General features: G+C 41.6%; 1 protein-coding gene across 1 annotated transcript in view; it reads left to right on the plus strand.

The window, feature by feature from the left end:
* Positions 1 to 13,937, plus strand: part of LOC135217385 (peptidyl-prolyl cis-trans isomerase sig-7-like) — a 68,827-nt gene that overhangs the window by 17,424 nt on the left and 37,466 nt on the right. The window contains exon 2 of the mRNA XM_064253228.1: positions 13,749 to 13,807. Coding sequence (XP_064109298.1) covers positions 13,749 to 13,807 — 59 coding nt within the window. The remainder of the gene's footprint in view (positions 1 to 13,748; positions 13,808 to 13,937) is intronic.

Raw genomic sequence — 13,937 nt, forward strand, 5'->3', positions numbered from 1 at the left:
ACTGTGCTAAACTATAAAGGATTTTTATCATAGTATGCGTTTTTTAAAAGCGTCGTTAACTCGGAGCGTCGGAAGCGTCAGCGTCGTAACCTCGGAACAAGCGTCGAACCCCAGGACGGATTTTTCCATTGAATATTTAAGAAAAAGCGTCGTAACCTCGGAACGTCGTAAGCCGGAACCGTCGTAACCCGGGGGACCGCCTGTATAAGGTAGTTACGGCATTACTTCCCACTTGGACTACTTGAGATTGGAAATGCCAAGTAAAGTAAACTTTTTAAAGGAAAGAGGGAAAGAATGGTATGGCAACTTAACTGCCTACGTGTATTGGGTGTTTTCTTAGAAAAGTCAGAATTGGCATTGGAAAAAAGAGGAAAGAACGCTATGGAAATCTGTGTTTGTTCATACACGAAACAAACCATCGGTCTTAACATTAGGATTTACTAGCGCCAAGCTGGAAACCAGTAGAATTAAAATTACACTTGTGAGATCCAGGGACTAATGGCATCTATACCAGGTCACGGGGCATGTATACCCAGAATGCCCACGGCTACTTGTGACCCATCAGTTATTTTCCTACCGCCTTTAAGATAAGACGTGTTACTGTCTCATTTAAAGCCGGTTTTTCAGTTTGCCCGTTCTTTATCCATTTCATTTTTATTTTTCATTCCTTTTCTTTCTCCAAGTGTGATCAGTGTGTGGTAAGAGTGTATACGTGGTATGATGGAGAATTTTGCCTCAACATCGGGATCGTCTACCACTTCGAAGAGGAGACAAAGGAAATGCCCAGGAGTCAGTGGCTTCCCTTGTTCTAGGTTCCTAACCTCGGTGTCGACGGATCCTCATCCGTGTAGTAGGTGCAGGGAAAACGTATGTACGGTTACTAATCCGTGTTCTGTTTGTCGCGGTTGGTCGGTGGAACAGTGGAAGAACGTCTATGGGAAAAGCCAATACAAAAGAAAGGGGGTGACGCCATCTTTGGATGACCAAACCTTACCGGCTTCTTTTGTATCGGTAATAAACCAGGCTGCTCCATATGTTTCTCCACCTGCTTTTGAATTGTCTCATACCCCTTCGGTTTCTCCTAGCGGTTCTGTATCGGAAACGTCAGGAGGGGCCTTGGGTAATTTTATGAATAATTGCAGTCTCCTTTGTTCCCAGCAAGTAGAGGGGGAGATCCGCCATCTTTGTTCCAGGCTCCTGCTACTCAAGCGCATAGGTTAGATGGTACGTGGTCAGCGCTAGGCCTACCAGGCGTACCAACCTTGGAGGGTCTGCTTGCGCATTATATGACGTCACGGTTCCAGCAGGGTCCGGCAGCGCTGAATGTTCCTCATCCCCCGGGCTTGCAATTTATGGGAATTAATGCCGCTGCTTCACCATCCCACTCAGTATTTACAGCGATGCAGAACGTGGGAGGTAATTTGGCAGCAAACGTGCGGTTACCAGCAGAAACCTCTCAGTCTCTCCCTACGAGAGGGATGACGTCACAACATACGTCACACTCTGAGATGGCAGGCGTGATGACGTCACAGACCGATTCTCGGCCTTTTTCGCTGCACCCAGACGCTAATACGCCTTCTGATCCGTCAATGCAAACTGTAATGCAGAAGTTACAGGATATAGAGGAGAGAATGAATAAGAGACAAAAAGAAAAAGTGTGATTCGCCTTCTTCGTCTTCTTCCTCTAGTTCGGCGTCATCGCTAAGTCCGATAACGTCACGGCGAGCGCCAGTCAAGCGTTGGAGGAGGATTCGGGAGTTCCTAGCGGATCCTCGGGCCAAGAGGAGAAGAATCAATTCTTCCTCTTCTTCGGACGAAGACTGTCATTTCCAAGTCAGCAAGAAGGTCGGAAAATCAGTGGCTATTAAGCACAAGGTTGCCAGACGAAGCCGTTCGCAAGAGTCCGAACAAGCGAGAGAGGTGACGGCCGGCGAGCTAGCGGCCGAGGCGGAGTTGCCAGTTCAGATCGCAAAAACTGCGATACCTCTGGTAAAATCGACGTTGGCGGCGAAAGGTGCAGCAGAGGATGGAATGCAGGTCCCAGTTTCGCCCGGGGGGGGGGGGGGGTAAGGCCGTTCAAAATACGTACGAAGGACGATAAGGCTCCTATTAAAAGTACGAATAATAGAGAGTTGGCAACCTCGGCGGATACGTTCGTGGAAGGCAGTGTCCGTCTGGATAGAAGGCCGAGGCCGGGCTCGCCGACGCTCGAAAACGATGCCAATGCTAATAAAGACGAACTTACCTCTGTCTTAAGGGAGCCTTCATCTTGGAGATCTAGACGAGATTCTCGCTCTAGATCCGTGAGCAGAGAAAGAGTGAGACGTTCTCGTTCCCACCCTGCTGACTATCTGGGATCGAGCCAACAGCGGCCAGCGAAGATCAAAGAGGCCGCGGCCGTAGGGGCAGGCGGCCGTGGAATTCCGGGCCGTCTGTCAGAAGATAGAGGCGAGACAACATCTCTCGTGACGGAGAGTGGTACACTAGAGCCGGAGGAAGGAGAAAACCAAGAGTTTCTGGCCTCGTATGCAGAGGTTATTGATTTGATTCGTCAATTCAATAGCCTCTTTCGGAGAAGACAGAAACACCGGCCAGTATGCTTCCTCCTGGAATTGACATGGCGTTTGGACTAAAGAGGGATACCAAGGTGTCGTATGAATTGCCTTGTTCGAGTCATGCGGAATCGGTCTTGCAACACGTAACGCAAAGATTGCAGGGAGGGATAATTCCTTAAGATCTAATAGATCATTTAAATTTATTCCCCCTCCAATGATAAAGCAAAGGAAATATTATACGACACCGAAGGTCCCTTTGCTGTCTAGACAAATGAACCCTAATGTTGTAAGGTTAAGGCCTGGATTAACCTTGGATCAGGTTAAAATGGAGTGCCCTTCGATGACGTACCAAGAGGCTGCCACGTTAGAAGCAACAGCTTCTTCTGTCTTTCAGGCTGCGTCCTGGTTAGACCTTTGGTCAACAGCAGTGGCGAAAATTGCATCCTCGGAAGCAACAAGGAAAGTAGTGGATGAACCATTGTTCATTAGATTACTACAGTCAGGGTCCAAGGCGATTGCGTACCTGACAAACGTAAGTGCCAATGTTTGGGCAAATATCCTGCTAATGAGGAGAGATGCAGCATTGGCTAGACTAAGCCGCAATGTGGATTTGGATTCCCTGTTAGCAATGAGGAATGGGGATATCTTGGAATCGCAACTACTGTTGCCAAAGGTCATACTGGAAGAAGCGATAGATAGAAGAAGGATGGACACTAACGATAGGTTGGTGCAACAGGCAGTTAGGAAAACCTCTAACAGTCAAACTATTCCTTTGGAGGGAAGACAACAGCAGATGTCTCGAAAGAAACCAGTGAGACCATAGCATCCCTAATAGAGTCACAAGACCCTCTTCCCCAAAGAGGATAACTCATCGGCCCTTTCCACAATAGAAACACAGAGGAAGGGGCAATAGGGGAAGGGGGAGAGGCTCAAGAAGATAGGATGGGCGCCTCCCATCACTCGGCCACACCAGTGGGGGGTTGTGGCCTGGCAAATCACTGGAAGGTGTGGCAGGAACTAGGGGCAGAGCAGTGGGTGGTGGATGTTCTCAGGATCGGGTATTTGATTCCGTTCGAGGTAACCCCGCCCCTGACAGATCAACCATTACCCCACGTCACTTATGCCCACACAAAATCTCAGAAGGCCACTATTCTGCAGGACGAAGTGAAGAAGATGATGGAAAAAGGAGCTGTGCAACAAGTATGCAGTCCGACAAAAGGCTTCTACAGCAGGATTTTTCCTGGTACCCAAAGCCAACGGGGAGTGGAGGACAGTAATAGACCTGTCAACGCTGAATCTGTTTATAAGAAAAACCAGTTTCAAGATGGAAACTCCGAAAACGGTTCTACAAGCAGTCAGAATCGGAGACTTTATGCTGACAGTCGATCTAAAGGACGCATACTTTCAGATACCAGTCCATCAGTCTTCAAGGAAATTTCTCCGCTTCAGTCTTGCAGGGAAAGCTTTCGAGTTCAAGGTCCTGTGCTTCGGATTGACAACGTCTCCTCAAGTTTTTACAAGAGTGTTCACCCTCGTGTCGGCGTGGGCGCATGCTCAGGGGATCAGGCTGATAAGATATCTGGACGATTGGCTGGTGATAGCAAAGTCCAGGGAGAAATTACTCAGGGACAGGGCGGCCCTCCTGCAGCTTTGTCACAGCCTAGGTATTGTGGTGAATCAGCAGAAGTCGCAGCTGGATCCAAGTCAACGTTTGGAATATCTGGGAATGGTGATAGACACAACACAAGCCAAAGTATTCCCGACAGACCAAAGAGTACAGAAATGCAAACAAGTGGTGAATGCCTTTCTGGGAAAGCAAAGACACAGCCAGCAAGACAGTGGCAGGTGGTGCTGGGAATCCTAACCTCCCTGGAGAAGCTAGTACCACAAGGAAGGCTACACCTTCGGTCCCTACAATGGAGGATGAAGGAGTTTTGGTCACCAACAGTAGATCACCCGTACGAGCAAATTCCCTTGTCGGCAGAAGTGAGGAAAGGACTTGCTGTGGTGGGTGGACGACGACAATCCCTTGACAGTGGATGTCCCCCTTCAACAATCCTCCCCAGACCTCTTGCTGTTCTCGGATGCGTCATAGAAGGCTGGGGAGCCCATATGGAGGAGTTGATGGTGTCAGCAAAATGGAGTTGCAAGGACAGAGAACTCCATATAAACGTGCTGGAGTTGAAAGCAGCTTTCCTGGCTCTACAAGAATTCAGGGAGAGAGTAAAGGGACACTCAGTGGTATTGATGTCAGACAACACCACAGTAGTAGCTTATATAAACAAGCAAGGAGGCCTAGTTTCTCGGCAGTTACATGTGATGACAGTTCAACTTCACCAGTGGGCTATAGAGAACCTGGTAGACATCAAGGCCAGGTATATTCCGGGAAAAAGAAACATAGTGGCCGACAAGTTGAGCCGCAGGGATCAGATTCTGGGAACGGAGTGGTCCCTACACCAACAGGTAGTGGACAGGATGCTCATGTTGTGGGAAGGACCGATCATAGACCTATTCGCAACCAGGTACAACAAAAAGTTGGAAGTGTATTGTTCAGTAGTCCCGGACGCAGAGGCAGTAGCAGAAGATGCGCTACAACACCCCTGGGACAATCTGGACGTGTACGCATTTCCTCCATTTTGTCTAATCCGTCAGGTTCTGAACAGGGTAATGCGGTCTCAGAACCTCAAGATGACCTGGTAGCCCCGTTATGGCCGAAAGCAGAGTGGTTTCCAGACCTACTGGAACTCCTAGTAGATGTGCCAAGAGAGTTACCTCCATGGAGCAACCTTCTGTGTCAGCCTCACGTGGAGCGGTACCACCAGTCGGTGAAGTCCCTATCGCTTCACGGGTGGAGACTGTCAAGTATCTCCTCCGAGAGCGAGGGTTTTCGCAGAAAGCAGCAACTCAGATGGCAGGTAATATCAGAAAATCATCTGCGACAGTATACAAGGGAAGTGGTCAAGCATACTGTGATTGGTGTCGTAGGGGGAACGTGTCTCCACTCGGTACCACTATTCAGCAGTTAGCAGACTTTCTGATATATCTCAGAACAGAAAATATATGTCTGTATCTGCAGTGAAGGGGTACAGGGCTGCTCTAGCCTCAGTCTTACGAATGAAAGGAGTGGACATATCGTCTTCATGGGAGTTGGCCATTGCTGATGAGGAGCTTTTGAACAGTCATGCCCACCAAAGGAGCTAAAAGCCCCAGAGTTGGGATCTGACCAAGGTACTGAGTAGTCTGACAAAACCCCTTACGAACCACTAAGGCAGTCCACGGATAGGAGCCTGGACCCTGAAGACAGTCTTCTTATTGGCCCTGGCTTCAACCAAAAGGGTGGGGGAGCTACATGGCCTCTCATATCTCATAAAGCACTCGAGAGGTTGGAGATCAATGGTGTGTGAGTTTGTCCCAGAATTCATGGCAAAGACCCAAAATCCAACAATAGTAGACGGCAGATTCGACTCCTTTACCATACCTTCCTTGGCAGACTTTGTAGACAACGACAAAGCTGAAATGCTCCTGTGCCCCGTCAGGGCACTAAGGGAGTACTTAAAGAGAACAAGGCACCTCAGGCCAGGGTGGGGGCCAGAGGTTGTTCGTAAGTACAGGACGGAACAAGAAGGAAGTGTCCAAGAATACAATATCATTTTGGCTAAGGGAGACGATCAGAAATGCTTATACTGCAGAAGGACAGAGGGTCAGATAGCCAGGTGGGGGCTAGAGCTCATGACTCAGGGGTGTGAGTGCTTCCCTGGCATTTTAAGAAGAACATGTCTGTGGATAAAATTCTGAAAGCGGGCGTGTGGAAGCGCCAAACAACTTTCACCTCATTTTATTTGAAAGATGTTGCCCATAGATCCTTGGACACCTTTTCCTTGGGTCCAGTGGTGGCGGCCCAACAAGTGATATAGTTCATCCAGTGCCCCTGGCGGGTCAGTTTGCGTCTAGTCTAAGATGAAGGTATGAAAGTAGAATGAATGGGATGACTGGTCTTTTTCTTTACTACTTTCTTCCTACTCCTTTAACTATGGGCAATATGAAGGAGAGTACCGTCATGTGCTGGAACGGACTAGATGCAGGTGAGATGGTCAGCCATACTGTGAGCTATCTTAGCTGATGATATACTTTTCAGTAGCAACAACACACCCCTCTGGATAATAAGGAAAAGAGGGGTGAAGGTGGATCCAGTCGCAAGGGACAAGAGTAAACAGTAGAATGGTATCTACACCCAGTGGGAGGAAACCAATAGATCCGCTTATATCTTTGGTCCTAGGTTCATTGTCCATTCTCTAGAATTTCCCTATATATTCGGAAATGGATAAGGTTGGGCAAACTCCCAGTCAGTTATAGAGACTTACCTCCCTCCAATAGTAAGTCTATCCTAATGTTAAGACCGAAGGTTGTTTCGTGTATGAACAAATACCAAATTTGTAACTAATTTGTATTTTTCATAACTAACAAACCTGAGGTCTTAACAGTTAAAGGCCCACCTCGAACCACCCCTCTAGCAGTCTAAACTGGGTTAGAAATATAACTGATGGGTCACAGGTAGCCGTGGGCATTCTGGGTATACATGCCCCGTGACCTGGTATAGATGCCATTAGTCCCTGGATCTCACAAGTGTAATTTTAATTCTACCGGTTTCCAGCTTGGCGCTAGTAAATCCTAACTGTTAAGACCTCAGGTTTGTTAGTTATGAAAAATACAAATTAGTTACAAATTTGGTGTATTGGCTAATTTCTTAGAAAATGTCAGGATTGGCACAGGTATTCTAATGCCATCAGCAATTGCACCCTAACAAATCTTCAGTAATGGAACATACTAGGAAACGGTTTGGCTGGGAAGCACAAAAACAGTTGCAAAGTACAGGCGCACATCGTAGCCTAAACTAGGGTGTGCTGAATCATACTTGACTGGGGAGCAAATCCCCCTCGTAAAGTGATGTAAAGTGCTGTAAAATATATATGAAAATAACCTAAACTACCTGACTGGAACTGGCCCAGTGCTTTGTAAATTAAGACTTCGAATGCCACATCTCTATGAACAACTTTTATCTTTATACATTAGTCTCTACTGTTTCTAGAAATGCATATCTTCATAATCATTGGTATCAAAATAATGTTGATGTCTCTTTGTGGCTTCCATAATTGGTATGAGTTTGTTACTGTGAAACATGGTGACTGCCAAGAAATAATCTCGAAAACATAACGAACATATGAATTGCAGTCATACTAGGGGAATGAGGCCAATTTTGCAGTACAGGCAGTCCCCGGTTACCAGCGGGGCACTGATAAATGAGAGCCGCCATAAACCGAAACCGCGGTTCATGGCGCCTCTTGTTAGGTATGTTATGGAGCCAAAACTATTATTGGCACTTTATGGCGCTGATAACAAAAGCTGCCCGTTATGGTGCCATAAATTGCAGATTTAAAGCGCTAGATAAGCTCCATAAACCAGATCACTGATAACCAGGGCCTGCCTGTACGATATTTGATTTAAAAGAAAAAAAAAATTTCAAGTTATTGATGCAGAAGCAATCAGACTGGTTGATCTGTAATCAAAGGAACCTGGTACTGTTCAGCACTGCTATGAAAAAGAGCATGTAGATTTGATTATTTGTAATTCCATGCAGTGATTACCCAGAAGGCAACACAGAAAAAGCAAAATCTGATTGGGAGCAAATTGCCATTCATGGCTCCAAAGAAGTTTGACAAAATCTGAGTGGGTACCAAAATAAGAGAATAGTCCAATATTCCAACCAGTCCATTTCTAAAACATGCTAGTGAAAGAGTTGCCTCGTTGCATGTCTGATAAGAGTAGTATTTTGGCTTAGTGGTTTAGCCTGACTACTTTAAACATGTAAATTAAAAAGCGGAGGACATTGCAGCTGGAACCAAAGGGATACTGTAAAGAATCTTCACTACCATCTGAGTTGTGCAGTGCAATAAATGCTTGCTATAAATTGAATGGGGGGAGGGGTATTGTTTTGGTGTTGCCTATTCTCTTGATACTGTAATACAGTGGGGCCTCGTTATCCACGGGGGATAGGGCCCAGAACCCCCCCGTGATAAGTAAATACCCGTGTTATCCTGATACCCCCCTCAAAAATTGCTTAAAACTGCCTACTTTAATAGTTAACCCACCCAAGACCACTATTCCAATGTTTATAACTGCCTACTAGTTCAAACACCAAATATGTTTTCAACTATCACCTAAAACTAAATTCAAGACAGTTTTAAAGTTATTGTACAAAATTAGCCTTAAAAAATAAATGTAGTATATGTACTACTGTACATATGTAGCCTACTAGCCTAGGGATTACTACAGCTAGAAGCCTACATACGCATGGTGGGCCTTTTTTTTTTTTTTTTTTTTTTTTTTTTTTTTTTTTTTTTTTTTTTTTTTTTTTTTTTTTTTAACAAGGAAAGAGAGGATGAGTGGTAAGAGAACTATCAAAATTATGTAAATCATATGGGTACTCACCAACAATCTATGTTGATAAAAGATGGCGACGATTTTGCAGTGCAATCCAGTAATACTATAGGTAATAACGATAATGCTCAACAAAGGTAGCTGAAATATCGAAGAAAATACAGGAAGGAAGGCTTCGATGGTATGGACACCTGTTACGAAGGGAGGAACGTCATGTTGGAAGACATACGATGGAAATGGAAGTGCAGGGTAGAAGGAAGAAGGGAAGACCAAGAAAGAGATGGCGTGATTGTGTAAGGGAAGATATGGAATTGAAAGGTATAAATGAGAACGAGGCACAAGACAGAAATCGATGGAGACGACTCATTCGTAATGGCGACCCCATATAAAAATGGGTTTAAGCTAGGAAGAAGAATAAGAATAACGATAATGCTACCAACAGTATGCAGCGAAACATCTCTTCCCTTCGTCACAACACGTTAATAGTATATTCCACGTAAAAACCTTCATCTGACCTTTAGGCGTCTTTCCCATTAGAGTAAAAGAATCAGGGCTTTTGGATGCCACATAATTAACTCGTTTATATGGGTACAATTTAAAGAACGCGCCGCACACCACATTTCATAACAACAACAAACAGACGTGAGTAGGCCAGTGTTGCCAACTGGGAATGGCAATTTCTTGCTAGATTTTGTTCCATAAAAGGCTAAAAAAAATCACATACCGTATATACTCGAATAACGTGCAATCTCCCATATCGTGCGACCCCCAAATTTTCACCAATAAACAGTGGTTTTGTGTTTTGTCATGTATCTCATGTATCATGCAAGTTCATAAGGTTGGTGGTTTAGCTTGCTAATGGCCGAGTCATTCAGATGTGTGCTGATGCTAGTCAATTTACGGTAATTTTCTTATTAATCTCGAGAATAAAATAGAAAATCTCAAGATTAAAAAAAAAATCCCAAGATAATAAAATAATTGTAAAAATAACACGCCTTGGAGTCCTTAATCATTCTCTCTCTCTCTCTCTCTCTCTCTCTCTCTCTCTCTCTCTCTCTCTCTCTCTCGTCTCTCTCTAATCTCTCTCTTCTCTCTCTCTCCTCTCTCTCTCTCTCTCCTCTCTCTCAGGAATAAATACGTACGTAACTGTAATTTTGTCCTTTTCAACCAACGGGTATCCAGATAAATGTGTAGACATTGTGTGCGTGTTTAAAAAAATGTGCAGTACACACATTCCGATGTTTCGGTTTATGGAATTTTTCAGATTTCGGAAATGAGAGGTCAGATGCATAATCAAACAAACACCACTACTGCAGCAAAAACATTTTTTCCCTTTATGTTTTTCATTATTGTTATTTATTAATTACAGTTTATTTAAATAAATATTAATATAATACTGTTAAATGAATGTGAGATAATTAAGATCACCTATAATAAAATAGTGGGACAATTAATACCATATGTTCACTAATAGGTATTTGTTATTTTTCAAAACAAACATTCCGTTAAAAACACAAAAAATATATGTACATAACAATCAAAATATAATAATGTTTTGCTGTTCAACTTGTGAATTTTAACAATAAGTATGACTATATAATATATTTCACCATATCGATCTTGAAGTTGAAGAGTCGTAAAATTCTGAGGATGGTCCGGGAAAAGGATTTGTACTTTGTGATTACATATCGCTACAACACCATTTGGTATTTTCATACCACTATATTGATGACGCATCGCTACGACACACTGGTGTTTTTCATACCACTATACGTTAAAGTTACAAAACATGACATAGAATCGACTTTGCGACTTCGTTCACTTTGATATTTTTAACGATACAATAACTATCATTTGTTCTACTAAAACCATCTTCAACATAAGTAATTTTTCGTAAGATATGTGTTGTTGCAAAAGCTCGCTTATACATAAAAGGCTTTTATAATTTAAGTCATCTTAAGATATACATATGCCACCCAAACTCATTGTGGGGAAATTTACTACTGTTTCCTCGGATATTGAAATACTTTAGCATCATTCAAACACTTTAATAATATAATGCATAAATACTAGACTATACATATTTACATCGTATACAAATACTACATACAGTTATATACACATACTTTTATATACAAAGTTAACAGTTATATACACATACTTTTATATACAAAGTTAATCATATGAGTAGTGATCAGACGACAGCTGTGCACTGGACTACGTACGTACTACTTGGAAGATAAGACAAACAAAATTTTTTTGTTGTTAGTCGCCGGGATAGATTAACATTTTTCCAGAGATTAAAAAGCTGAATTTTGTTTTGAAGGTATGTCAACCGCGTTATTATATTATTGTTTTCACGAAAGAATAATTATATAAAGAAAATTATTGAGTAATTTTTGCCGTCAGCAGTCAGAAAATCACGAACATGGTAACGTTCAAACCTAGTGCCATCCATGGCATATGTCTATAAATAGAACAGAAGCAGAGGGCAGTTATTGGATAACAGATCTCCATGGCTACCAACCAACCAATCAGGTGTTAGTTATACTACTCTGTAATTTCTTAGAATGAACGTTTACACACACGAAGCTAACGATGATGTATGCGTTTTGCATACAGTACGTAGTTTTAGTTTTTATTATTAGTGTAAGTATTTTACTGATTTCATGAAGAATAGAATGATTCCTTCTCATTACTTTGAATGCAAAATGGCTTGAAGATTCTTCCGCAAAAAGAAAGAAAAAAAAAATTCCTTAGAAGATGATACCTATTTACTAACGCGGTTGACATCCTTCAAAACAAAATTCAGCTCTTTAATCTCTGGAAAAATGTTAATCTATCCCGGCGACTAACAAAAAAAACAACAAATTTTTGTTTGTTTTATTGTCTTCCAAGTAGTACGTACGTAGTCCAGTGCACAGCTTTCGTCTGATCACTACTCATATGATTCATTTTGTATATAAAAGTATGTGTATATAACTGTTAACTTTGTATATAAAAGTATGTGTATATAACTGTATGTAGTATTTGTATACGATGTAAATATGTATAGCCTAGTATTTATGCATTATATTATTAAAGTGTTTGAATGATGCTAAAGTATTTCAATATCCGAGGAAACAGTAGTAAATTTCCCCACAATGAGTTTGGGTACATATGTATATCTAAGATGACTTAAATTATAAAAGCCTTTTATGTATAAGCTAGCTTTTGTAACAACACATATCTTACGAAAAATTACTTATGTGAAGATGGTTTTAGTAGTACAAATGATAGTTATTGTATCGTTAAAAATATCAAAGTGAACGAAGTCGCAAAGTCGATTCTATGTCATGTTTTTCCTAAACGCGTTGACTTAAACAATGCAGTGTATGTATGATAATTCTAAACTATTATTCACTACCAAAATAACGATGATATTTTGTATTGAAAATTAATGTTACGTATATTCCAAACATTATTACTACGTAGCATGAATAGTACTATAAAAATTTCGAAAGATAATCTTGCTGTGAACGCTACCATAATTTGATTTTCATATACGTACGTACATTTTGTTAGCTGGCTGGCCTCGCATAGATAAAATTGATTTCACTGATATGGAATTACTCCACGAATAGCCTTTTTATTATGAAGATATGACGATAATATATAAGGTAAAAAATGCTTTTATGTATTTCGTTTACGCTTCGTCGCCAATAACAAACAGCAATACTTACGATAATCTATGACAAATAGCGTTTGTATGACTTCATTGTTCAGAGAAGTTATATACGAATACTGCCAAAATAATAATGAAGTTCGAATTAATTTTAGCCTTAATGTTATTACTACTGTAATTACACTACCACTACTATTAAAATTTCTAAAAGTTTATCAAACAAAAAATGTCGCTTTGAACGCAACCGTATACATAAACCATTTTCGTACGTAAAGGTATATGCTTACATTTTGTGGCTGGCCACTCCGACGATAAGTTGAGTGCAATGATGTGGAATTATTCTTCGAATACGCTAATTTATTATGAAGATATGACTATAATATATATGGTAAGAATGGTTTTATTACCTTTATTGTCAGTTAATATCATAATGTGAATGTTTGTGTACGTTGGTGGTATCACACTGCAACTACGCTTAGCCTACCAATGAACGTCGTACATAAACCTTGAATAGGCTATTTATTTCGAAGATAGGACAATAATATATTAGGTGAGAATGGTTTTATTACCTTTATTGTCAGTTAATATCATTATATGAGTCTTTAAATGAATGTTGGTAGTTATCGGACCACGGCCGAGGGTTAGCCTACCGAAAAACATAGCATACGCAACACAACAAACCCGTGATGCAGCGATTCATACCAGTGATGTAACATGAGAAACGGTCCAAGAAAAAACCCGTGATTAACTGGATCCGTGAATACTGATCCGTGAATAAGCGATGCCCCACTGTATAAGCAAATCAAATATTCTGAGTGATACTTGATTACCTCGGTCTTGTGCCTTGTGATCCTGATGGATGGTATCATTTAATTATATCCTCATCTTCCTATGACAGATTTTTCAGCTGCTCAATTACAAATAAACATAGTAAGACAATCTCTCTCTCTCTCTCTCTCTCTCTCTCTCTCTCTCTCTCTCTCTCTCTCTCTCTCTCTCTCTCTCTCTCGTGTCTTTTACAATGTTTAGGATTTTTTAGTATTGTTAAAAGAAGCTGAATTTTCAAAACTTGAAACTGTTACTTATTTTGACAGGCTCGACGGAGTAATGGGAGAGGAAGAGATGATGATAGAGGTTCTCGCTCATTTAGGCGGTTAGTATGTTTTTATTTTGTGTTAATGTAAGGTAAAAAGTAATAAAAACATTCTCAAGATAAGGGATTGCATCTAAATAAAACTGTTTACCATAGTAATTTTTCTGGTTAATGAATATTATTGTTAAAT

This window comes from Macrobrachium nipponense, chromosome 7 (genome assembly GCF_015104395.2).
Source record: "Macrobrachium nipponense isolate FS-2020 chromosome 7, ASM1510439v2, whole genome shotgun sequence".
NCBI classification, from domain to species: Eukaryota; Metazoa; Arthropoda; class Malacostraca; order Decapoda; family Palaemonidae; genus Macrobrachium; species Macrobrachium nipponense.